This window comes from Thamnophis sirtalis, unplaced genomic scaffold (assembly GCF_051295495.1).
Source record: "Thamnophis sirtalis isolate CommonGarterSnake01/CBP01778 unplaced genomic scaffold, rThaSir2_p1.2 scaffold_1, whole genome shotgun sequence".
NCBI classification, from domain to species: Eukaryota; Metazoa; Chordata; class Lepidosauria; order Squamata; family Natricidae; genus Thamnophis; species Thamnophis sirtalis.
In genome coordinates, this window is record NW_028261381.1 from 73,917,433 (window position 1) to 73,944,938 (window position 27,506).

The window sequence follows — 27,506 nt, forward strand, 5'->3', positions numbered from 1 at the left end:
CTGAACTGGTTCACATCTGTTAGAGAGATTGGAAATACGCAGCATGTTTTGTTGAAGGTTGCCATGGGAACTATAGTTAAACAATAATCGAACAACTCCTTCCAACATCTTATTATAGGCTAATTTTACTATAAGCATATGGTAATATGGTTGACAGTGGAACCAATTATTCTAGAGAAGTGCTTCCCTTCACTAAGGATATTTAGGCAGATATTGTGGATAGCTTAATGGAGATTTCCAAGAGATTCTAAAAAGAAAAAAATATAGCCTGTATAATGAAATTATCTAGAGAAGGACATGGTTAAGTCTCAGTTTACTAGGCTTACTTTATCCCCAATGGCAATTGAATTTTCCCACTTAGGATGACCCCTGGCTTGTTACACTTTTAATCAGAACTTTTAGGGTATTTTTACTCTTCTTGTGGTTATTTATCATTCGTGGTTGTTAGTAAGTCACAGTGCTTGGGAGACAGACAAAATGTAAATGGAGATATACAGTAGTTAAAAACAATTAATAGGGTAATAGTTCTCAGAACAACAATCAGCAAGTTCAAAAATTAATGCAGCACATACATTACAGTACACACTATGCAGACAAATAAAAGAATTAATTATGGTCAGGGGATACCAAGGTGTAAAAGCCTATGAGGTATCTCTCCAATTGTATCATTATGGCACTGTTTGTACAACATGCTTAAGCAGGTTAGTCATTAACCGGTTAACTTTCTTGAAACTGGTTCTAGCAGCACATGATGACATGCCACTCACTTTGTGGACTAAGAGTCCCCACCAGCAGGCCTCCCACTCCACCTCCCTTCAACAATGTTCTGTGCTGATCATCATCCCTCCCCTCTCCAAACAAAGCCCCAGGGATAGAAGGCAAGATTCCCCAGAGAATACAAAAAAAACCTTCCCACATTCTTCCATGCTTTTGAAACTGGTGCGCTGAGGATACTAAAATGCGGACACCAAGAATAACATGATGTGCACTTGAAACAATTCTATATCTGATCTTGAAATGGAAAAACATAGCTCTGGATTCTTCAAAGCTTGTGTGCTATAGTGCTGAAAAATCATTAAAATTCCAGCTCAAATACCATCTGGGTGTTGTTGGTTTTTTGTTTTTTGTTTGCTATCTCTGCAATCACTCATTTGCAAAAGCAGCACATGTATTAATATTTTTACCAAACTGAGGGACATGCAAATATATATTCTTAATACTTAAGGTTGATACCAGAACCAATTCCATTCTATTGGTTTCATTTTTATTGGTACTTTCAACACAAATATATCTATGGTGCTATAAAACTGTCTTTGGGACCAGATGTCTAAAGCAGGTAAAACCAGTCCCACTAATCTGGTACTGCTGTTATCAACAAATCATTTAACAACCATAACATGCTAATTATGTGTTTCAAGAAATGCATTTCTATAAATTCCACATGGAATTTGACTCTGAAGCCCATTGCATCCTTAGAAGTTAGGATCTGTTACCCCCAAGGTCAACCCACAGAGTCATAATTGAGAATGCACATAGGAAACATATGAAAGCAGATATACTACTGAATTTGATAATCCCAGCTTAAGTTGTTGCTTAAACAAACAAAAATGCTGACATTACGTATGCAACCCTCTGAAAAAAATAAAATTCCTGTGGCTGCTTTATAGTAATCAGTGTTTCAGATGAAAAGGGACCCTGAATGTTTGCATGATTAAACTGGTAATATTTATTCAAGCTGCCAGCCCCCTTCTGCAGGGAAACAATATTCATTTTCTACATTAACCATTAAAATTCAGATAAACTGATTTTGATAGGGAAAATATCTTGGGAGAAAGCACTGACTAAATCCCTCTTTTTGCCAAGATCTAACTCAGGAGTATGGCTGACTGGGGTATTCTGGGAATTGAAGTCCACAGATGTTAAAGTTGACAAGGTTGACACACTCCTGATCTAATTAAACCCCACTTCTACCCTATCCAATTGGCCGCATATTGGATATCATGAAAAGGTATTGTGTGCTCAGTTTCCTTTCTCCCAGGAATTGTAAAGACAAAGGAACAGGCACTAATCAAAGTCACAATATTGTCAGGCCTGCAATTATATTCCTTTTAGAATTTTGGCCTGCCACACTTTCTCTTATTTCATTATGCTGTTTCTTTAGTATAGTTGATGGGAGGGGGGAATAGACAGGAGTGAGATTGTGGAATGTATTGTTTTCATTCTTTACTAGAAGCCAAGGTCATCCTTTGTCTCTGTACCAGTACACGACTGGAAGAAGCTGGGTGTGGATGCCAGCGTGGAAGAAGAAGATTGGACCATGTGATGGATTGTGGGTGTGGGGACAAGATCATGAACATTTAACTGGGTGGAATTCTGATGTCATTTCCAGTATTGGGATTCCATAGCACAATGCCAACATGCCTGTCTTATTAAATTGGAACTTTAAGGATAGCTCTGCCTTAGACTCTGATTTAATTCTGCATGATATTTGGAACGCTGACAAATATCTTTAGAGAAGGTATATGATAACATACAGAGACACAATCTACTACATGCCGTAAAAAAAAAACCCAGTTTATTTCAGTCTATTAAACACAGTATTTTTAGCAGCCAAAATTCGTGACGGAAATAAGCGACCCTCTGGGGACTGGCTTTCACTTTCATTTTTCACATGCATCATTCTCATCAGCTATCAGAATGACATCTTACAGTTATGAAAACATTTTGTCCAATCCAAAGTTAAGGCAAGAAGAACTGCATGTTTCTATTAATTGAGCAATTCGCTTTGATCATCAACAAGATAAGTGTAAGTAAAAAGGATAGTTATAAAAGGAGGGGGGGGCTTCTTAGGATTGTAACATATGGGGAAATGAGGAGGGTCTATTTTCCCTAACTTCTCTATTCTAAATCTTGGTGCTGATATCAGATTTCTTTCGGAGAATAGCAACTACTGCAGGGGGAGATATTCAAAAGACTGCAGGGTGTATATGCATGAAGAAGAGTTAAACCCTGCCCCCAACTATTATTTCTAAGAAGAAAACAAACAAAAAGTGTACATTTGCATTTTGATTTATTTACTTAGCATAAAAAGTCACAAAAGGGAGAAAGCTTCTAAGTTCCCCAAAAGATCTCAAAAATTATATTTCTAGTAGGTGGAGTCAAATACGTAACTAGAGGCAATGTTATTCAAATATCAACCAAATATAATGACTTAATTGCCCAAGAAAGGGTTTCCCTATTATGATAACAATTATCTTGTGATTGTAAACTCCATGTCTAGATTTTAATACTATATTTTTTGGTCAATTCTGTATTATTTTCTTCTATAGGAAAAGTGTGTTTTTGGCAGTTAGTCAAATAATTTGGATATCTGAATCTAATCCCATATTTTGTCATAAAACTATGACGATGTGAAGTTCCCATGGCTTCCAAGTTGGCCTTGTTGCCTTGCTATACTGCTTAAAGCATTTTGGTGAACTAGAAACTGCATTTTTCACATTATCTGCAAATTAAGGATGTTGTCTTAATATAGAAGCTGAAATTTTATTAACCTATAAGATGCATCAACAATCATACAACAAGTTAGCCTTCATTTACTTTTAGAACACCCAAGTGGTACGTAACAACCATTCCTGCTCTGGAATAAGGAGGACATCGTATTTTGATAGTGTACCAAATAGGGCATGTCAAAAGCTGATGGTTTGTCTCAGTCCCAAAAATATACAAATTGCCTTTTCTGGAGTTGCATCCATTTCTATATTGTGAGCACAATAAAGCAGCTGAATCCTATAGGAGCAAAACCAACAAAGATGTTAATCTTTAACTGTTCTGTCAACTATAATGGGGGAAAATCTACAACAATGAGGTGACAGTGACATATTCCAGCTTAATCCTCCAATTTTGGTTGGAAATCCTTATGTGCAGTATGCCCCACATTTCACTTACCCATCTTTGGCCAAATGGTGCCTAAAGAAATCATTGGCAGCTAACTTGATGGCTTTTTCTGGAGTCACAAGTGTTAGATTCACTGCAGCCCCTGGATAAAAAAAAAGAAGAAAACACAGAGCTTAGTGATTTAAGGGATTTTAAAGCATCTTTGCATGGTGACAATCAATTGTGCTCAAAACAAAAAGTGAATCCTAGGAGTGGTATCTACACACAGGAAAAGTTGTGTTATATGATTGGTAGCCAGCAAATAATGACAATAGTGTTGCCACTTATCTTCTTTTTTATATTGTGTGGTAACTGTGCTACATAAAGACAGTTCTACATTCATACAGCTAAACTGCAAAGGAATTTTGTTAGCACCCTTTTTAAAGAGAAAGTACAATTCTTTCCATCACCTGTGGTTAATCCTTGGACAAAGTAGGACATTTGTCCCCAGAGCCATATATATTAGAATCCAATTGCTATTGCAAACTTCACTGGCAAAAGAAACAGTGTTCTTCATTAGATAAAGCCAGAAATAGCCAGTGAGAATTCCAGAAACATTTATCTTGGCCCCGTTTGTTTGTTTGAATATACAAAATAGGTCAGCTTTGTCACCACATGTTAAAAGGACCTGTTACAGTATTCCTTTCAAAACATTTTGACTCAGTCCAAAATCCAGGCATGTTAATGGTAGATTCCTCCAATCTCCTTAAGAGGGGTGAGTACAAACTGGAAAAACTACTTTAAATCTTATTTATTATGTATTTGCTTAGGTGCCCTAGGCAAGCCACCTCCAACAACTTACACTGTGGAAGATAGGCTTAAGCTACAGAAGGATCTTGACAGGCTTGAATATTGGGCACTATCTAGCAAAATGAAATTCAATGCTAAAAAAGTAAGGTTCTATATTTAGGCAAGAAAAACAAAATGCATAGGTACAGTATATGTGGTACCTTGCTCAATAGTTGTAACTGTGAAAGGGATCTTGGAGTCCTAGTGGACAACTATTTAAATATGAGCCAGCAGTGTGCAGCAGCTGCCAAAAAAGCCAACACAGTTCTAGGCTGCATAAACAGAGGGATAGAATCAAGATAATGTGAAGTGTTAATACCACTTTATAAAGCCTCCGTAAGGCCAGATGTGGAATACTGCATCTAGTTTCGATTGCCATAATAGAGCAAAAAATGGGGACTGGAAGCTAAAACATGAAGAACGATTGCAGGAACTGGGTATGTCTAGTTTAATGAAAAGAAGGACTAGGGGAGACATGATAGCAGTGTTCCAATATCTCAAGGGCTGCCACAAAGAAGAGGAAGTCAAGCTATTCTCCAAAGCACCTGAGGGCAGGACAAGAAGCAATGGGTGAAAACTAATCAAGGAGAGAAGCAAACAAGAACTAAGGAGAACTTTCATGACAGTTAGAACTATTAATCAGTGGAACAACTTGCCTCCAGAAGTTGTGAATGCTCCAACACTGGAAATTTTTAAGAAGATACTGGATAACCATTTGTTTGAAGTAGTATAGGGTTTCCTGCCTAAGCAGGGGGTTGGACTAGAAGACCTCCAATGTCCCATCTAACTCTGTTATTTTGTATTCAGCCGTCTCTTTCAGATAATGCTTAGGTCCTCCTTTAAACAGGTGTTTTAAGGACTGCCAATATCATGCATATTAAGGCTCACATATTTTTATTCCTCAGGAAACTCCACATACATATTTATATTTATCAGTAACATTTTCCTATCAATGCAAGTCAACTTTCCTTTTGCCCGACACTTGTTTTTTCTGAGTGAAATCTTGTTCAGGGGAAATTCTCTTCGCAGGAAAACGCACCAAAGTGCCACTTTTAGCCAGTCCTGCTCCCTGGCATGTAGACAGCCTTTGACAGGGATATGGGAAAGAGGGATTCTATTATATATACTATAGAAAACCTAAGAACAAATCCCAGGGCTACAGAGAAGATCCCAAGCTGTGCCTGGCTCAGGGAGGACAAAGGAAAGGGGTATTACTAATGCTAGGGTGACCCACTTTACTGAAATCACTCAGAGAAGAGAGTCCAGCATCTGCCAAGCCTTCTTTGTCCTTGGAACATTTTAATCTTTCATCTGCTCCCTATCCAACTATTTCACAAAGGGCCATAATAACTAAATGGGAAGCTGGCATTTTGCAAAGCAACTGTTGTCTCTAACGCAATTGTGATTTAGAAAAAGACAGCCGCTTCCGTTGACAAATTGGCTATACAACTAAGAACTACATGCAACATTCATTCTTTTACTAGCCCTTCCCCTTCCCCAACAAGCCCATGCTAATGCTTCTAATTAAAATAAATATGATTGCATAATCTTTCTTGGCATATACAACAGGACCATGAAGCACGGTTTTCTCTCTATAACTGAGTCAACCCAAAGAAAATTCAACTGGTGGTTAGTACATTTTAACAACGAATTATTAAGAGCTCTGCATAATCTAAAAACCTGCATGCTCCTGTACTTAACACCACTGAATGCTGTCCAGTGTCATTTTTTGAAAGATGGGCAGCCATATACTGTAGCCTTGATAAATAAATAATACCACAAGCTTCTTACTTTATGGAATGTTTGTTGTATGGGTAGAAATATCAGTTTCTACCAAAAATTAAATCAAATTAAATCACTACTAGAATACAGAAGTGTTTAGTGGGATAAAGGCAAAAGTACAAGTTGTTAGAAATCTCAAAAATGTCCGGGGGTTGTCAAGTAATGACAAATCATTATATTATAGTGTTATCTATTCTGATTCTTCTGCTTCCATCATTAAGCTAAGACCACCAAGGGTGACCCTCAAGAGAAAGTGCAATGCACCAGACAGATGTTTTTTAAATATTTACCTACAAATTTAGACACTTCAATGTTTAAGTATGAATGAGCTCTGCTCTCTCAGCAATAGCACTTAGACTTATATACTACTTCACAGTGCTTTTTACAGCCCTCTCTAAACAATTTACAGAGTCAGCATATTGCTCCCAACAATCTGGCTCCTCTTTTTACTGACCTCGGAAGGATGGAAGGCTGAGTCAACTTTGAGCTGGTCCGAATCGAACTGCTCGCAGTCAGCAGAGTTAGCCGGCATTATTGCATTCTAACTATTGTGCCACCAATGCCATTTATCCACAGCGAGCTGGCATTAAAACTATTCTCCTGCAATGAGTATAGACCAATTTTGCTGTAGAGGAAGGAGTGGGGATACAAATAACAATCTGCCCCAAGAGTGAAAAGGGGCTGGTATTTTGCTTCCCAAGCCCCCGTGGCCAGGCAAGTATGCAGTTTTCTAGTTGACATAGTTTGCATCATCATGAAATGTATGTGTGGGAAGGGGACAAGATTATGCCAATTTTTGCCTCTATTTGCATTTTTCAAGGTAAGAAAAACAAAACGAAAATCCTAAACAAAGCTAGCGTCCCCTTTATATCAAAACGATCTGACATTGACTGTCTTATGCTGCAAGCCCCTGGATGGCACTTTGGGAGAGCACAAAATAGATCAATACATGTGTACTGAATGGAAGAAAAGTTCACTTTGTTCCCAGTGGCTAGAAATGGTTTGCCCGTTTCATTACAAATCCAGGGATGAGGAGGAGGTTATTCTTAGTAAGACGGCTGCCTGTCTTGCACGGTCTGCTTTGCAGCAGTTTTGTGCTATGGAAACAACTTGGCAAAGACTGTTTTTTGGCTGGTTCCCAATCCAAAAGGAAAGAAGGAGAAGAAGCTGAGAGCTGAGCAGGCTGGTGGGAAATTTCGTGCAATTATTATTCACAATCTGGTCCAAACGGATGACCTGGCAGTCTCTGAGCTGCTGTTCAGAAATAGCATTATTTGTATTTGTATTTATTTGTCTTGTATGCCGCCCACTCCCGAAGGACTCTGGGCGGCTCACAATAGACAAGGGAAGGGGGAAGACTAGACAAAGACAACACTTTAAAAACAAAACCGCAACATTTACAATTTCCGCGGGGCTGGAAGTTTCACAGGCCCCCTGGCCTGCTGGAGCAGCCAGGACTTGGTGGCTTTGCGGAAAGCCGGGAGGGTCGTAAGGGTCCGGATCTCGACAGGGAGATCATTCCAGAGGGCTGGAGCTGCAACAGAGAAGGCTCTCCCCTGGGGGGGTCGCCAGCTGACATTGGCTGGCGGATGGAATCCGGAGGAGACCTAACCTGTGAGATCTGATCGGTCTATGGATGGTGCATAAGAGGCTACAAAGGAATCCAGCATTTTTCTAACAAGGAAGGAAGTTTTCAGTTTTTACTTTTCTGGATTTTCCACCCTTACAAGAGAAGACCCCATTCAAGCCTTCTTGTTTGTATTCCTGTGAGCTTATAGGCAATACAGGTAGTCCTCGACTTAGAAAAGTTCATTTAGTGACCGTTCAAAGTTACAACATGACTGATAAAAGTGACTTATGACCATTTTTCACAGTTACAACCTTTGCAGCAGCCCCCATGATCATGTGATCAAAATTCAGATGCTTGGGGGGGGCGGAGCCTGTCGCCGAAGAGGGCTCAACGGAGCTCCTCTCAGAGATCTGGTCTGTATATCTAAATAAGATCATAGATACTTATGACCGTTGCTGTTTCCCAAGGTCATGTAATCACCTTTTGACAAGTAAAATTAATGGGGAAGCCAGATTCACTTAATAACCATGTGGTCAACTTATCAATTGCAGTGATTCACTTAACAACTGTGGCAAAAAAAAGGTTGTAAAATGGGGCAAAAATCATTTAACAAATGTCTCACTTAACAACAGAAATTTCAGGCTCAACTGTGGTTTTAAGTGGAGGACTGTCTGTACTTGATTTAGGACAGTTTTGACCAAATTTTCTGCTGCTAGGCAATGTGGTTGTTAAGTGAGCCATACATGACTTTATGACCTTTTTTGCCATAGTTGTGAAATTGTTAAGTGAATCATGCAGTTATTAAACAAATCCAACCTCCCCCGTTGACTTTGCTTGTTGGAAGCCAGCTGGGAAGGTGAAAAATGGTGATCACACAATCCCGAGATGACGAAATTGTCATAAATACATGCCTGTTGCCAAGCACCCAAATGTTGATCACATGATCATGGGGATGCTGTGATGGTTGTGAGTGTGAGGACTGGTTGTAAGTCACTTTTTTCAGAGCTATTGTAAAGTTCAAATGGCTGCTGAACATGTGGTTGTAAGTCAAAGGCAACCTGTACTTTTTACTCTCAATTAGTTGCTTCACTGCCCTGATCATAAATACTCAACATAGAGAGTAACAACTGCTCTGAATATTCAACTGTCATTAAAAATAAGTATTCACTCTATGCACCAGCCCTCCGGGTAGTTTAAAAAAAGTTTGACATAACCACCAGATACTTCTAATGCTGCCACTCCCCGTTTTCCTTTTCTGAGAAGCTACAAAAGAGTTGTTGCAGCATTGTTTCAAAGATCATTAAAACAGGACAGGGATTTATGTCATCAAATCTGAAAAGTAACTTTATCTGTGCTCTCCAATGCTGCAGAGTAAACTATGGTACTCTGGTATGCTGCATAACCTCTTCCAAGAAACCAATAAAAATGTTTCCTCTTGCAAATCTTTAGTGCTATAAACTAAATGAGATTCCAATTGTAGCTACACCCTTCTCATTACAGAAATTACTTCAAGGTTTATAGCTGTTAGAACTGAAACTAAGTGCCTCTAATCTTAGACTATACCGTTAAATGAAGGTGTGTCAAGATAGACAGAAGGTAAATTAGCTAATGTAATATGGATAATATTTTTCTTCTGCTCAGTACATTTAAATGTCTTTTTGTCCCTGCTAGCTTTAACAGATGTATGGTAAGTAGATCAGCAAGCAGAGGGATGAGAAAATGTTCATTTACCAGATTTTAGCTTCTCGTGAGATTGTAAAAAGTCACAAGTTTTTATCCAGAAAAAAACCCCATCTCCAGCATTTCTAACAACAATTAGTTCAGGAACTTGCTGTTTCTCAATTATTGTCCATATTGACATGTAGGAAACTTGCACAAAATTTTAAAAACATATTTTTTAAAATAACAAATAATTTTTATAACAGCAAACACAGTGGGTATATGAAATGATTTCATCAAGAAATTATGTGTGTATAATATATTCAGGTTCCTTTGCTTTCTAAAGTTGTGATTAATATTAATGAAAGTAATTGAATTAACTTTTTCTTTTTTAAAAAAATCTATATTTCCAACTGCCAGCCTGATGCAAATTATATAAAGTTTTCTCATACTTAGGTGGCAACAAAAAAAATGTAATTCATAGAGGAATGCCTGTTGATCTTTATTTCACACTTGAAAAATTAAGCCACAATAAGCACTCTATTCCTGGTTCCCACCTAGAATCCCTTCTGAATCACCGCATTTCAGTGGTGAGAAACACTAATTGCTATAAAGCAGCTAAATTCACAGCAGCCATATGGCTAAAATTTAGCAACCTCTAATCTAGATGCAATGTTTTCAATAAGATTTCTTTCTAGAATTAATTATTTGTGATCATGAAATGAAATACTGACCTCTGTACATCCCAAAATATCCTTCAGACCGGATTGTTTTAATAAGGCAGTCAGACCTGTTGGAAAGATGGAAGAAGCAAAGAGTTACTAGTCATTAATATACTAAAAAGAGCAGAACAATAGAGTTGGAAGGGGCCTTGGAGGTCTTCTAGTCCAACCCCCTGCTCAGGCAGGAAACCTAGACCATTTCAGACAAATGGTTGTCTAATCTCTTCTTAAAAACTTCCAGTGTTGGAGCATTCACAACTTCTGGAGGCAAGTTGTTCCACTAATTAATTGTTCTGTCAGGAAATTTCTCCTTACGTCTAGATTGCTTCTCTCCTTGATTAGTTTCTTGATCTATTGCTTCTTGTCCTGTCTTCAGGTACTTTGGAGAATAAGTTGACTATTCTTTGTGGCAGCCCCTTAGATTTTGGAAGATAGCTATCATGTCACCCATACTCCTTCTTTTAATTAAACTGAACATTCCCAATTCCAGCAACTGTTCTTTATATGTTTTAACCTCAAGTCCCTTAATCATCTTTGTTGCTGTTCTCTGCCCTCTTTCTAGAGTCTCAACATGTTTTCTACATCGTGGTGACCAAAACTGTTCACCCTTCTCAAAATCAGGATACTTCTTATGTGAGACAGCCACTGCCATCCACATAACCAGTTGACTGGACTTGCAATACAGCATATATGAGAGCGAACAGATTTGAAAGGTTGTGCCAACAGTTTCAGTGTTAGATGCCAGGCTGTCATGTGCAGGGAAAGGAAGGGGAATAGTTATACTTGTTCAGACCATAAATTGTATGAAAAGTTATCCTGAGGCATGCTTCAATTTGACAGCACTATTCAGCTAGTTGGCTCCCAATGACAAACTCTTCATTCAACATTACAATATAAACTCCCCGCTTTCCTAATGTATGTCTTCACATTGAACACAAGTTTGTAAGTTAAAGAGTTTGCATTATGATGTCACAGTGCACATTTTGTCACTTGATTCCCCTCAGCACATGCCTACATGCCTCTCTAACAACACTATATCGGTGCCAGAATGTCATTTTTGTTTTCAACCTGTTTAAAAACAGCTCCCCTTTGTTAAGAGTTACAGTACCCCTTAAAAAAATAAGAGCAAAAAAACAGGTCCAGATATAATGAAGACTAAGAACATTTCACTCTCAAGAATAATTTTATTTTCATAAGAAATGTCAATTCCTTTGAGAAACATCTGAAGCTAAATAAAAACAACCATAAGCAAAATGTTTCCCCAGCTACCAATTTGCTAAAACTCTGGGTCATATACTTTGATGAATGATTCTTTTCATACTTGAGTAGACTTCAAATATGTAGTCTTCAAAAAAATCCTCTGCATGCTAAGTGTTCTAATTTTAGGTAAATCGTATATATTTTAAGCAGGATATTTTTTTAAAAAAAATAATTTTACAACTGGACCATTTATGTAGTAACGGAATAATTATTTGTGAGAGATTTGAATTCAGCAGAGACCCTTGTTGGAAGATAGGCTCTTGAATATAAGCAGAATGTTGACAATTTTGGACAGAGGTAGAGAAAAAAAACAGAAAAAAAAACCATGAAATTTCCTTTGTCTCATAAATGCAGAGTTAACTAACAAGCCAGGTGAGAAAGAGAGACAGGGCAGTGTATGAAGACCTTTCTTCTCATCTATCTCTCACCATTTTTCCTCAGTGCCAAAATGCTCATAAGTGCAAAGAGATGATGATCTCCAAAAAAACATTTTTCTCTAGCCTGTAAATACCTGATGTGATAAGGTAATTTGTTTAACAGGCTGAAATTTATCTCCCCATCTGTCACTAAACTAGAGCATGTGTCAGGGGAACTGTAGCCAACAGATTCAAATACACAAAGCCCTTTTTAAGGTTCCCATTCCACTGCTTCTCTCATGTTGTGTATTAACCATCTTTGATTGTCAGCATAGACTGCATTAATCCTTCAATGACCTTGCTGCTTGAAATATGAAAGGGCAATACCCAAGCAATGGAATGATGTTTTTAATGTTTTATCCTACTACAATAATCCTGGGAGATAAATCAGGCTGAGGAAATGAAGAGCCCAAAATAGACCCAGTGATCTTATGTTGATGACTATGTGGGAAATAGAGATCAGATCTTCCAAGTCCAAAGTGGAAACTTTTATCCTTCTATTTCGTCCAGATATAAAAGGATGATGACTTCAATTGGCACATCCAACCAATATCCTTTAGGCATGTTGATTACATTACTCATCACGCAAGCAAGGAAAAATTATCATAAAATAGATATTTGGAAAGGCAAATACATCCATGTAATAAAACGTTTACTGTGTTCAGCGTCTGATGTTTGATTGTGTGATGCAATTATTGGCTACTTTCAAGGCAGATACATCTCTGAATATTTCCCTGAATTTTTAAGAACTTTTCAAGTATATTTGAAGCATTATTGAAAGCACTGAGAAATCTGATAAGGAAATATCTCTGAAACGATGACACAATGGCTCACGGGCTGTCTAGAATACTAATGCATAGCTGGTTCCAGATTGAACTCAGAGAGAGCTCAACTGTTCTTCAGTAGACTAGAGGATGGTCCTTTAGAGAGGCACTAAAGGTTCAGCCCTGGGCTCCATGCTTTTTAATAGCTGTATAGATGACTTGATGATGACACAGAGAGAATACTTATTAAATTAAATCTATATGTGAAATAAAAGGGGGTGAGGGTAAAATAATTTGGTGTAATAGTCAGTGCACCAAGCTAGAAACCAAGAAATTGTAATTCTAGTCCCATCTTAGGCACACAGTGAGTTGAGTGACCTTGAGCCAGTCAGACTCTCTCAGCCCTAGAACAAGGCAAGAACAAGTCACTTCTAAAAAAAAACCTTGCCAGGAAAACTGCAGGGACTTATCCAGGGAGTCATCATGAGTCAAAATTGATTTGAAAGCACAAATAAAAAAGTGAATAGCCTACAGGACAGAAATGAGATTAAAGATTATCTTAATAGGATTGCAGTCCCCAAAAGCTAATGAAATGTTAGGCTTCATTAAGAGAAGTATATTTTCCAAGTCACAAAAAACTGACATTTCATTTCATTTTCTGTTGTTGAATCCTACCTTAGATACTGTCAGAGATGGGTTGCTCCCGGTTCGGCCCGGATCGGGCAAACCGGTAGTGGCGGCGGCGGGAGGCTCTGCCCACCCACCTGGATGTTTCTGTGCAGAAGTGTTGCACGCAAACGAGCAAACTGATAGTGCCGGGATTTGCAACCCACCTCTGGATACTGTGTACAGTTCAAACAAATTGGTAATGCTTGAGGATGACAAATTATGTCTGAAGAAAGAGACTGAAGGAATTGGGAATGTTTAGTCTTTGAGAAGAAAAAAACCAGTGAATAGATATGACAACTTTTCAAGGATTTGAAAAGATGTCAGGCAGAAGATGGTCATTAGCGATTTGTATATATTGGAATAGAACTGGGAAAAAATCCAAGTTCAGTCCACAGTTAGCTATGAAAACTCAGTGGATGACTCTGAGCCAGATCTTTTCTCTCAGCCCAACCTACCTCACAGGGTTATTGCGGGGGCAGAAGGAAGGGACATCCTTGTGAAACTCCTAGACAAAAGGGTTAGGGCATAGGAATTCAATCAAATAAATAATTATGCTGAATCAACCTAGAGAGTAGAATGTTAATCAATTAAGTTATTGTGGTGGGAGAGAGATTTTAATTGAATGTGAGGAATGATTTCCTAGTACAGTTGAATTAATTACTCTGAGAGAGGGTAAGAGAACGAATTTTGGTTTAGTGGTTAAAGGCAACAGGCCAGAAACTATGGAAATCTGAGTTCTAATCCAGCCTAAGGCATGAAAGCTAGGATGACGACTTTGGGCCAGTCATTTTCTCTCAGCCCAACCCATCTCATAGGGCTACTGTTGTGAGGAGAATACAAGGAGGAAAGTATATATGTATATATTTATTGCCTTCAATTATTTAATGAAGGCAGTATAACAATCTGTTAAATAAACAAATTTCTTTCTTTACTTACTGCATGTGTATTTGCAAGTATTGCAATAGTGAATCGCCAACACCAGATTTGCTGATCTATCACTGATGCTTTAATATGGATTCTTGCACAAAGCAGGGTTGGATTCAATGGTTAGAATTAATGCTTCCATTGTTTATTGTATTTATTATTTATTAAAATTTATTATAGCTACCCAATGGGTTATGTGGATTGTCTCTTTTAGCGATAAAGCTGAAATGTCTCTCATAGGCACCCAATTCCTAAGATGATTATAAATTACTATAATAAGTCTAAAAAAAAACCTCAATTAACCAAAACACTGTGATGCCGTGTTGGTAAACTAACTTCGGATCAAGGTTCTACTAAAAATATGCAGCCTGGACAATCTCAGTAAACAGCTCCACATGATTTTTGTGCAAATATTACATAAGCAGTTCACACAAAGGAACAAGTGATTAAAAAATAAGAATGCTTTCTTTTCTCTTTAAATCTGTGGGATACTTACATACTGGTGTACATCCTGTGGCCATTTTGTTGGTTCTGTAAACGTGTTTTTGCCAAGTCAATAGGAAACACACAGGTGACTCCAATGAGCCCAGCTATGCCTCCATTGATCAGCTTGGCAGGTAAACTGTAAGAAAAAAAAGCACAGGAGTTCATTCCCAAGAGAACAGCAAACCAGCCATAAAAGACAAGAGAAATGTAGATAAATGCCAGGCTGCAGCATCTTAAAGATTCTGGCACTATCTAACAAAATGAAATTCAATAGTGAAAAGGGTAAGGTTCTACATTTAGGCAAGAAAAACAAAATGCACAGGTACAGTATAGGTGGTATCTTGTTCAATAGTAGTCACTGTGAGAGGGAAGTTGGAGTCCTAGTGGACAACTATTTAAATATGAGCCAGCAATGTGCAGCAGCTGCCAAAAAAGCCAACACAGTTCTAGGCTGCATAAACAGAGGGATAGAATCAAGATCATGTGAATTGTTAATACCACTTTATAATGCCTTGATAAGGCCACACTTGGAATACTGCATTCAATTTTGGTCACCACGATGTAGAAAAGATGTGGAGACTCTAGAAAGAGTGCAGAGAAGAGCAACAAAGATGATTAGGGGACTGGAGACTAAAACATATGAAGAACGGTTGCAGGAACTGGGTATGTCTAGTTTAATGAAAAGAAGGACTAGGGGAGACATGGTAGCAATGTTCCAATATCTCATGGGCTGCCATAAAAATAGGGAGTCAAGCTATTCTCCAAAGCACCTGAGGGCAGGACAAGAAGCAATGGGTGGAAACTAATCAAGGAGAGAAGCAACTTAGAACTGAGGAGAAATTTCTTGACAGAACAATGAATCAGTGGAACAGCTTGCCTCCAGAAGTTGTGAAAGCCCCAACACTGGAAGTCTTTAAGAAGATGTTGGATAGCCATCTGTCTGAAATGGTATAGGGTTTCCTGCCTAGGCTGGGGGTTGGACTAGAAGACCTCAAAGGTACCTCCAACTCTTCTATTGTATTGTATTGGTACTTCCACAGCAAGTTTCATAGACTGGAGACCAAGGAATCAGGACTAAATCTGATGAAGTGGGGAATGTATCACTTGACTGAAAATTTAACTATTTCAAAACCGATCAAATCCTATCCCTGTTAATTCAAGAACATTTTCTGTTCTCTGTATGTGTAGTTATTTCCTTTAACTTTATTTTTCAGAAATCTTTTTGTAACATTTCTGAAAATCCACCCTTCAATGGTATATAAAGCTTGGCTATCATATTTATTTCCACAAGGCCAAGGAGGTTAGGAATTTAGATAACAGCAGACTCCCCTACTTTACTACGGTGATTTCCTTTTGCTTAACCTTAGTTTAATAAGTCAAATTTAGCTAGATACGTACAATGCTGTGCCTGAAATGTTACGGTTTACAATGGCTATATGTTAAGTCAAACTCAAGAAATCAAACTACAGCTTAATGTAATCTATAAACCCATATAAAAATTATAAAACTCCCAATCTTTTTATTTTCAAACAGATAAGAATTTCCTTCAGTCAAGTTTGACTTCCTACGAATGATATGGCTACATCACCAATATTGTTAAGTGCTTTGGATGATGAGCTTACACTTAAGATAGCTCATTGAGTTCAATGAGAGTTAACTCTCAGACAAGCTTGTAACCCTTAAATCTACAGGAACCCCATGTTTATCATACTGAATTGAAAAGAAAAAACGATGTATAGAATCCTTACAAGATCTCCAACTATATAAGAACTGTATGGCTCCACTTGTTTTAACAGCACTATTGACTTGACTTTCAAATATAATGGCCAAGATTAGAAGGCCAATCTCTAAAAGGGAGAGAGAAAAGATACCAGCCTCAGAAAGTGTAGTATATTCTGCTCAGTCTTTATCAAGAATGTTTACTGGACAGGAAAGGACAGAGGGAGACAAGAGAGCAAATACAGGCAGTTGGTGAAAGAACTCTGAGGATTTTCAAAAGACAGACAGTTGGAAGTGTATCATGTGTTGTATAACAAGACAAAACATGTGGGAGTTTGTAGGTCAAACATACCATTTAAACCACCTTGGGTCATCTTGGAAATTTAGATTAGAAAAACATCTCAGAGTATATATTCTGGCATGAATTCATTATGTTGCTCAAATCTTATTATATATTATATAAGTCTAACTGCTATTGCTATTGCTATTATTAAACTGATTAGAAAATATTCCTACATACAATGTAAAGCTGTTAATCTTTACATGAGCCTAAATTTAAAATGAAAATAAATCAAATACTGCTTGATGCTTGACTCAAACACAGGAACTCTTTAAGATTTGTTTATGACAAGCCTGCAATTCTGTATTTTTAGTTCTTTGTAAAGAATCTTCATATTCTGCATTTTTCTAAAAATTATCCCAATCAAAAAAGGTACCAGTACAAAGAATTGGTAGTTCTCTTACAACTGCACATCTTCTTGTGATCATCTGTACATTTATAAATATGGTGATTTTTTTGTATGTAAAATCGCATTCAGAACCTTCTAGAATTCTGGTAGGGACCCATCACCCTATAACTAGTACACCACCTACCAACATCTACAAACAAATTCCTAAAGAGTAGAACAAAGGAACAATAAAATTACCATGAGACATGCAGAGTTAGAGGTCAGGTTGTAGAAACCTTTGCCACGTTTTAAGTTTTAGGATGGGGCTCTAAATAGGCGTATCAGTCTTACATATGGTTTTCAGATACCCTGATAAATAATCTTCTCTAAAAGCATTAGATGGGATGGCACTAATTGAATACTTAAAGTCAACTGTAAGTAGACAGTTCAGATTCCTGATAAATCTATCCTACTTTTTCTTTATGGAGGAAGGAGAAGTATCTGGGAGGCAACAACAAAACAGAGAGAGAAAGAGAATGAGTGGCCTCATATACCATTAAATATCCCACTGCTTGAATCCCATCTACCACTGACATTCAGTCCTCTGTCAATTTCTCCAAAGGGAATTAAAAACTGCTTGTCTATGCTTCAAATCATAACGTCTTTTGATACTACATTCACTGTCTGATCAAAAGTTGATCCATAATGCTTGTCTTAGGAGAAAATTAATTTATGGAGCCATTCTTGAAAATGAATATGATAATTGTGGAGCTAAGTAGAATAGAATATTGTACTCAGAATGCCTTTTAACAAAGGGAAATAAAAAATAAAAGCTACATCAAGATTTTGGAAGCTGTCAACTGAGTTCCAGGGTTCAGATGAACCTTGTAGTGAATTCAGGTGGTTACTGAAAATTAGATTCCTTGGGGATTTTACAAAGAAAAATCAAATCCATGTCTAGACAACTCACCAGAGCATATTAACATTGTCTGTAATGGCATAATAAGTATCTGCTTAACAGAATGGAACCATGATTTCAGTTCTGTTTAAGGGATTTTTTTTTAACAAACATACCCGAGCATCCTTTATTATTGTGACATCACAAATCAATACAGTATTTAAATGGTTGTCACAGTTTAAATCCTATAAAAATCACATTTTATCTACGAATCAACTGCAAATATTTACAATATCAAATATTGTAATTTGTTAAAGAAATTGCTGTGCTGTAATTAATATTACTGTATTGGGGATATAGCTTGATAACCGTATCACAATATATATGCATTCTGACTATCAAAAAAGATTACATGTAATATGGAAGCAAAGATATTAAAAAAAAAATCTAGAGAAACTGAAGGAATATATTATATAATTTCAAATCGTATTTCAATGACCTTTTTTATTCCTTTACTGGAAGAAGTATGTACATACAAGGGCCTGGACTATCAATATTTCTGATACACCTATAAACTCATCTTCATCTTGTATCTGCTACAGTTTTTCATCGTTTAATCTTTCTATCGATTTCATCTGTTAGCTACATTATCCTTTGGAGGGCTATGCCACTTTTCATTTGCATCCAGTGAACAAATATGCACATTTGCAATACAAATCATTCTGATACAGATACTGTAATAATCTTCTATTGTATTGCAGCTACAGGCTACAATTTCATCTTATTTTTATTCTGGAATTATAACATATAAACAATTATACAAGTTGCATTTCACACAAAATCTCAACTTTCTATGTATACAGAAACCCTCCTTTATAACCATACGTCTACAGATGTAGAAGATGTAAAACAACCACACCTCTATAGGATGATCTTCCCTAAACTTACCAATTTTGAGAAATTGGTCTAATGTCCAGATGGCATTTAATACAATGGCCAATGAAAATGAGTATATAGAAGACAGATTAGGAAAAAGAGAAGTAAAGGCAAAAGGAAGATGTATTTTGGAATTAGAGATAAAGAAAATGGACTATGTGGAAACAAAACAAAGGAAAAGTGAGAATAGCTGAGAAAGAAACAGAAAAAAGCTCTTACCTAATCTGTTTATCAGCCATTTAATTCAGTTCTCGTCTTGTAGAAACAAGATTTAGTTTTCCAAAAGTCTTCTAAACCTTTGGGGTTACAATCACTTAATTCTGCCGTTGGTTTTCTAGAAAAAGATGGAAACAACATTAACATTATTACTTCTAGTCACAGTTATTTTTGTATACGGTAAGAATGTTTTGATAAAAGTTTCCTGGGGATTTTCCAAGAGAGATCTGATGAAATTTCATGCAAAAATGGCTAAAGTGAAGAAAAATGCATCTTATTCCAATTGGCCACAAATGGTAAAACGAAATGTATCCTCAAACATTATTTTTATACTTCAGGCACGTTACTTGCATTAGATCTGACCATTCTTTTAATTTTGCAATCTATATGAAAGACACAAGCAAGCCATTTCCTTCTGTACTGCTAACCTTAAATCATGGGAAAGATCATTTAGATATTTGAGGCATTTACCAAATGGAACTATTTCGTTCGGAATAGAAATTAAGTACATTCAGTTTTCAATGTATTTCCAAAAAGCTCTTCCTGCTACTTACTGAAGCAAGTCAACAAGCTCAGCTGAAAGAATGACAGCAAAATCCTCTCCACCCACCTCCCATACGGCACTAAAGCATTTGCCAAATGTGCAGGCTCTGTGGAAAGAATCACAAGAAAAGCGAGGCTGCCTGCCGAAAATTGTTGCAAAGGAAAATAACAAAAAGAAAATAAAGAGAGAGAAGACAAATGATTGTTATTTCTGCTTCACACGAATTTCCCACTAAGTAACTATGCAGCAAAAGAAGTAGCAGCATTATTATGCAAATCCAGAAAAATAACTGATCTTTAAGACATAATTGGTTGGATTTTCAGGTCTATTTCACATAAACACAAGTTTAGCACCTCTCAAAATCCAAACCATGGAAGTAACTTTTTTTTAAAGAGCACTATAGCTAAAAATGACTATGGTTACAGTTTTATTTATATTTAACAAGTGGGCTACATTAATAGACTTTGGCTAATAAATTATTAATTGCTCAGAGTGCAGACCTTAACAATAAAATCAAACCATCTTGCAGCAACCTCCAAGATTATATAGTAGGCAAGAAGTGCAATGTTCTTACAAGGTGCTAAAAATTCCTCAGGGTCTAAGGGTGAGCGATTGGGGGGGAAAGAAGAATTATTTAATTATTCCCTTTAAATATAATGTATTCAGAAGAGGAATCCTGGGAATTACATTTTCCAACAAGCAATAATTAAAGTACAATTTTGTGGATTCTCTGTCCACAGGGGTGCTCAAGACTTACTTTATGCTTTTTGAATAATCCCAGACTTTCTCATAAGTATGACTGTGATTCTTGTTTTGTTTGATTCGTTCCATATATGCAATTGTTTTTAGTAACAGCATCAGGATTCACACAAAAAAGTGACCAGCTATTTTGCAACATGCTGTTGCAAAAGAAAAGTAGTGCATTACAAGACACCAGGACATCACAAAATGTGTCAACAGAACAGTTCACCTATTCATCAGAACTATCAAGTGATCTCATCAAGTGATTTATTCATTTACGTAGTGTTTGTCCTGCTTCACTGTAGGGTTTGTTCATTTGCGCTGTGCTTCGTTAGTTCTCACAGAATACTCATCACTACAATGCAATGAGGGGTTTGTTCTCCACCAGTTTATTGTACATTGCTTATAACCTGACATTGCTTGGCAGTGACTGGCCCAAGGTTATGAGCCGGCTTTTGTGGCTAAGGAAAGACTAGAACCTGGGTTCTCTTGTTCCCTGTCCAGATTTTTAACCACTAAACCATGCTTGTTTTTCACAAAGTTATTTATATTATATTACACACACACACACACACACAGAGAGAGAGAGAGAGAGAGAGAGAGAGAGAGAGAGAGAGAGAGGGAGAGAGAGAGAGAGGCAGAGAGAGAGAGACCCTAACTTATGACCACTATTGGGATCATAACGTCTGTCACTAAGTGATGCAGGTGTCAACTGAGTCATGTCCAATTTTATGATCTCTTTTACTGTGGTCATTAAGTGAATTCTGTGGTCATTAAGTGAACCAAGCTCTCCCCATTGACTCTGCTTGTCAGAAGCCCCTGGGAAAGTCACAAATGGTGATTGTGTGAATCAGGATGTAAACACATGCCAGTTGCCAAGTGTTAGAATTTTGATCATGTGACCACAAACTGCTGCAATGGTTGTAAGTATGACCTCACTTTTTTCAGTGTCATCAAAATTTCAAATGATTGTTAAATTAATGGTCATAAGTTGAGGACTATTTAGCCTTTAACTACAAAATGCTAATAGAAACACAGTATACATACAAAACAGGACAAAACTGAAGATTTTCAGCTTGAAAACATTGTATTAGAAGGGCAACAATTGATGACAAAACAAACCATCACCCAGTTTATGTATAACTTATTGTGAAAATCTCTCTTTGAACATTCAACTGTGGCAGCTATGAAGCAACCAGAGAGAGCTCTATTGCACCTTTGCATTCTCACACATAAGTGAGATAGGGATGATTGTTATCGGGAGAATTAGCCAACTATAAAATTAACTCTTTCTGCTCACAGAACAGAAAGGTGAAGTTACAAAGCACAACTGTCTTCATCACCAATAAGGAACAGTGACCTTCATTCCTTTAACAATTGGGAAATTATGCATGTTTTTAGAATCCATTAGAAGCTACAACTGATGTTATAAGTGTTTCAGTTCACGGGAAGTCAGAGACAATGAACTCTAAAAGCCAGCATTTCCAAAGTTGGATCTGAACAATGTGCATCATTTTTTTGATGTATTTTGTTTCTCAGTTCCACAGTCAGAACTGGAGCTCAACCACCAGTTCCCATGTGATGATTCAGATCCTCTCATTTATTCTCAGAAAAATTCACATTCCAAGAGCTGCAAATGCAGAAGGCACAGTGACAGCCAGCTGTTTGCTTTGCTACAGCAAGCCATCCTTTCTCCTTGAGCCTCTTTGCAATGGCACCTTTGGAATGAGTCACATTGTTCCCTTTCAGAGACATGAGGAAGTTGGGAGTTACTGCAATACATTCTAAAAGAGAATATGGTCTTTGTATATGGTGATAAGAAACAAGCCTTCATAAGTTCTGCAAAAAGTCACAAGGCTTGCAACAGTATTGCTATAGAGTTTCTTGTCACAATTTTTGGCTGAGGGCATCCTGTGAGACCAAGCAGCTGCAGCTTGTCCACTGAACTATGGTTAAGATACTTACAGTGATGCATGACATGGGTCAACGTTTGCTGTCAAGCTGTCTAGAATCCCAACTTACATTGGGAGATAGCAAGTCGCAGCTTTTATCCTCATAAAGTAATGCATCAGTCACAATTATTTTATCTCCCATGCAACCAAAGGCATTTTTAGAAAATAAAATGATAGACAATTGCTGCTCAGGGTCTTTGTGAACATGAGCCCATGTAGCAATATTAAGTTTGAAGGAAAAGAATAATCTCAACTTGCTTTCTGAAAAACGAGTGTTTTGAAAATGATGGATGTTTTGCAAAGATATGGATAATATGTTCTCAACATTACAAATTTGCCCTCGAAAATTAGAAAGCTGTAATCTAATAAAGATCTATATGCAAGTGTCCGAAATGTTTATCCAAAGTGGCAAACTGTTAACAGTTCTTATATTGCAAATATCTCAGAAAGAAGCAAATTAAAATTGTTCTTTGTAAAGTATCCCATATACTATAGCAATACTTAGATGATTGCTTTCCTACCATCCTTGAGGAGAATCACCTGATTGCTTTCCTACCATCCTTGAGGAGAATCACCTGATTCATAAGCAACCTTTTTGGAATATGTTTCTGAACATCCATCTGAAACTTTTCTGAGTAGTATTATCCTTCCTTACAAGTTTGAGCCAAACACAAATGACTACAGTTATAATATAACTGCCAAACATTAAATTTACTCATATGCATTTTAGTATCTTGCTGACACTAAGATGACTTCAAAATTATTCCAGATTTGTTTTTCCTTATTGAAGGCTGGGGAAAGCTTTTTGAAAAAAAAGCTCATTCCCAGAATATGAATAAAATTATTGCCCAAACAACTAGTAAAAACAACATGTATTTGGATTTACTTGTAGTGCGGTTGTATTTTTATTTTATCTTATTTTAAATTGGGTATGTTTAATTTTGTATTTTTTTCTCTGTAAGCTGCCTAGAGTCATTTTGATTGTTGCAGCAAAGAAATATCTTAAACAAATTAACAAATAAATGTAAACTATACTCATACAGTATAAGCATTTGAAAGGTAACTTTTTCTAGCATTAAATGCCAGAATCAGTTAATTTCCTCTGCTGAACTTCTGCTACCCATGTCATGAGGAAGAAAAAACTTCTGACAGTAACTTCTCTTGTTGTGATTCAACTATAAAACTCTTTGTCTTCTAGGAGGCATTCCCAGAAGAGATCCACAATGACAGCTAAATTTATCTCAAACTAGTCCATTTATAAGCTTTAATCCAGTGAATTGTCCAATTAAGCTCCTGTGGTATTAACTGTACAGCACATTTTAATTCACAATGGACTAGTACATTCCACGCTCCATCTGGTTTAGACGAACTTCACTTTTAATCAGTAAACCACCAGGCAAATCTTTTTCCTCTAGTTCATATTCAGCCTCTTGGCTTCTTTGAGCTAGGATATGTGCCCTAAAGCCTCATTTCAACAGTCCTCTGCAGGAATCTCTGCAGACTTTGGCTAAGGGCTCTTTTTCACTAGCTATCCTTCTCCTTGGGAGAGATGATATTGAGAAAAAGAAGAGAAGAAGTAGGTCAAAAGTAAGTTATCAGAAAAAGAAGAGAGGACAGAGAAAAATAATATCTTGTCCTACTTTCAGCTCCACTCCTATTCCTTGCATTGTTCCTTCTTTTCATACAGTCAATTAGCTCTGCTGCTTTTGACACAAAAAAGCTTGCCCATTCCTGACCTTAGAAGTAATCCCACTTCTCCACACATTTATCCCAATCATCCTATCTCTCTGCAGAAGTCCTTAAGGGGCCTTAACTGTCTCCTAATATTAGTCAGAAAGGAATTGTAACTCAATGACTCAAGAATCCATAGCTGCAGTCCCACATTCCTATTTAGGCTTGTTGCCCCCTTTTGTTTTCACACATTCCTTTTCCTACCTCTCAGTTCTACAAAGGAGCTCTTTCACATTCTTCAGTCTTCACAAGAGCAGGAAAATCTGTAGAACTTTCTGAAATAACATATTAGTTGGGAGTGATTAACCTTTGGCCCCTTTTTATTATAGAAAGGATAATACTTTATCAAAGAAACATAGTCCATTTTGTTACAGCATTCATTTGGAAATCCCACTGCAAATGCTTTGGGCACAAATACTGAAGTTCTTTTTTTTAAAAACTGTAACAAATTGCCAAGTTCAAGGTCTCTTTTCTAGATTTGATCAGTCCAATAATCCTGCAACCAGGAAAACACCCTACTTTTTTACATTAAACTGAAGGGGAGTTTATCTCAGCAGAGGGCAGCACCTGACCAATATCTAGTTAGCATTTGAATGAGTGACTGCCAAAAATGTTTTCAGAAATATCAGATCCCTTCTCTGCTGTTTTCTTAGAAAGCCAGAAAATACTGGTTTTGCTTAGCAAAACCAACAGAGGTTGAACATGACTTGTTGCTGCTTAAATCCAGAGAATTAGTATCAGGTAAGAATATATAAAATGGAATGAAACAGCCTTCCTAAAAGTAGAAGCCAAAATAATAGATTTGAGAATTTGTAAATAGTTATAAACATGGTGTGATGGGGTGAGCTCCCAATCCTTGTCCCAACTCCTACAAACCTAGCAGTTCAAAAACATGCAAATGCAAGTAGATAAATAGGTACCACTTTGGTGGGAAGGTTGCAGCATTCCGTGCCCCATGGCATATAGCCATGCTGGCCATATCATCACAGAAGTGTTTTTGGACAATGCTAGCTCCATCGATTAAGAAACAAAGATGAGCATTGCCCACTAGAATGGGACGCAACTGGACGCAAGGGAAAGCCTTTACTAAAATACTTCATTCAATTTTGGTATCCTAAATTAACTGTATTCTGGAAATACGTCATTACACAAATTAGATAACACAGTTTTTCCATTTTATTTATTTATTTGTATTCCACCTATATTATTTTTACAAATAACTCAAGCCAGCTAACATATCCAACACACCCTCCTCCTATTTTCTGCACAACAACCCTGTGGGTTGAGAAAGAGTGACTGGTTCAAAGTTGTCCAACTGACTTCCATGACCAAGAGAGGACCTGAACTGCCTTGGTCATGGTTTCCAGCTTTCTAGTCTAGTGCCCTAATCACTAGACCAAACTGGCTCTCTGGTGATTTTTCCTGATTTTTTTTTTTAACCTGATTTTTTTCAGATCTTCAGTGTCACATGGAAACTGATGGCTGATTGCCAACAGACTTGTCCTTCAAAAAGATACATTTATGACCTCAGTTATTAGTCAATGGACTAAAGATCAAATGTTACCTGAGATATACAAATGAGTTGCTTACTATTTATGGACCATTATAGCAAAATATGGTTATTCTTCTCTGAAACTGTTAGGAACTTTTCTTTAAAAAGGTACTGTGTTTGTATCTTTATATGAAAAGTGTGAATTTTCCATGTTTGTGTTTAATTAACAGCTATTTTTAAAGAATGCAAAGCAGATAGCAATATGTTAACTACAGGATAAAGCAAATATCTTTTTCTGTCTCCTACCTCTCACACATTCATCAACAAGAAAAACAGATCAGAAAGTAGAATTATTTCCTAAATGAATAGCAAGAGGCAGAATCTAGAAAAGAATTACTAAAATAACACATTATTGATTCCCTGACTGAGCGAAAAATTAGTATGATAATCATACAAAAGTTACATCTCTAGTGCCACCTTTAAGTACCAATGGACAACCTGGAAACAAATGGAGAAGATGCAAGCCACAAATGTGAATTTTTTCAGAGAACATTAAAATAATCAAATAATTGCAGTGATAAATACACAGTAATTTCATTGGCTTAAAGACAATGGACAGATAGGAAACTAGACTGCTTTGCCAAAATCGGCAAGTCTTTCTTCCATGCCTGTCCTAATTCTTTTACAATCAAGCAGAGGGATTGAAGTTTTAAACTGAGGTGTCCAGTAAATTAGGAAAGATGTCACACCAATGTTGCACCAGTGACAATTGATGTGCACGTACATAATTTGCATAATCAGAGGATGTTACAATTTGTATCAGATACTCAGATTCCTATGGCCCTTAGTCATTAGAACTTATTCAGAATATCAACCACCATGTTTGGCATTATACGTATAGATCTCAAAGCAATAGCAATAGCATTTAGACTTAGTGCTTTTATAGCCATCTCTAAGAGGTTTACAGAGTCAGCATATTGCCCCACAACAATCTGGGTCCTCATTTTACCCACCTCGGAAGGATGGAAGGCTGAGTCAACTATGAGCCTGGTGAGATTTGAACTGCCAAACTGCAGCTAGCAGTCAGCTGAAGGAGCCTGCAGTGCTGCACTCTAACCACTGCGCCACCTCGGTTCTCAAAGGATAGTAATACAGTTAATCCTCATCTTATGATCACAATTGAGTCCCGAATTTCTGTTGCTAAGCGAAACATTTGTTAAGTGAGTTTTGCCCCATTTTATGACTTTTCTTGCTACAATGCTTAAGCAAATCACTAGAGTTGTTAAATACAACTAGTAACACCATTATTAAGTGAATCTGGCTTCCCCGTTGACTAGTCAGAAGGTCACAAAAGGTGATCATATGATCCCAAGAAACTGCAACCATCATAAATACAAGTTAATTGCCAAAAATCTGAATTTTGATCATATGACCTTAGGGGTGCTGCAATGGTTGTAAGTGTGAAAAATGACCATTAGTTTCTTTTTCAGTGCCATTATAACCTCTAGCTGGGAGCTTCTGGTCAGGAGGATGACCAAATGAAGTGAACTTGTTCTTCTATGGAAGAGCACATTTCTATTGAGAAGATAGCACAAGTAATCCTCAATTTACAACCACAATTGAGCCCAAAAATTA

The 27,506-nt window shown here is 37.1% G+C and overlaps 1 protein-coding gene across 2 annotated transcripts in view; it reads right to left on the reverse strand.

Annotated features, from left to right (window-relative positions):
* The window catches only part of SLC25A22 (solute carrier family 25 member 22), a 62,117-nt gene that overhangs the window by 13,678 nt on the left and 20,933 nt on the right, over positions 1-27,506 (reverse strand). The window contains exons 1-5 of one of the 2 annotated variants that reach the window (XM_087716277.1): positions 24,584-24,648; positions 19,415-19,529; positions 14,985-15,110; positions 10,468-10,523; positions 3,946-4,036 (exon numbers count right to left, since the gene is read on the reverse strand). In XM_087716277.1, the coding sequence (XP_087572403.1) occupies positions 3,946-4,036; positions 10,468-10,523; positions 14,985-15,110; positions 19,415-19,434 (293 nt within the window). In that variant the 5' untranslated portion in view covers positions 19,435-19,529; positions 24,584-24,648. Of the gene's footprint in view, positions 1-3,945; positions 4,037-10,467; positions 10,524-14,984; positions 15,111-19,414; positions 19,530-24,583; positions 24,649-27,506 lie in introns of those variants that run through there. The other variant, XM_087716271.1, reaches the window with a different exon arrangement.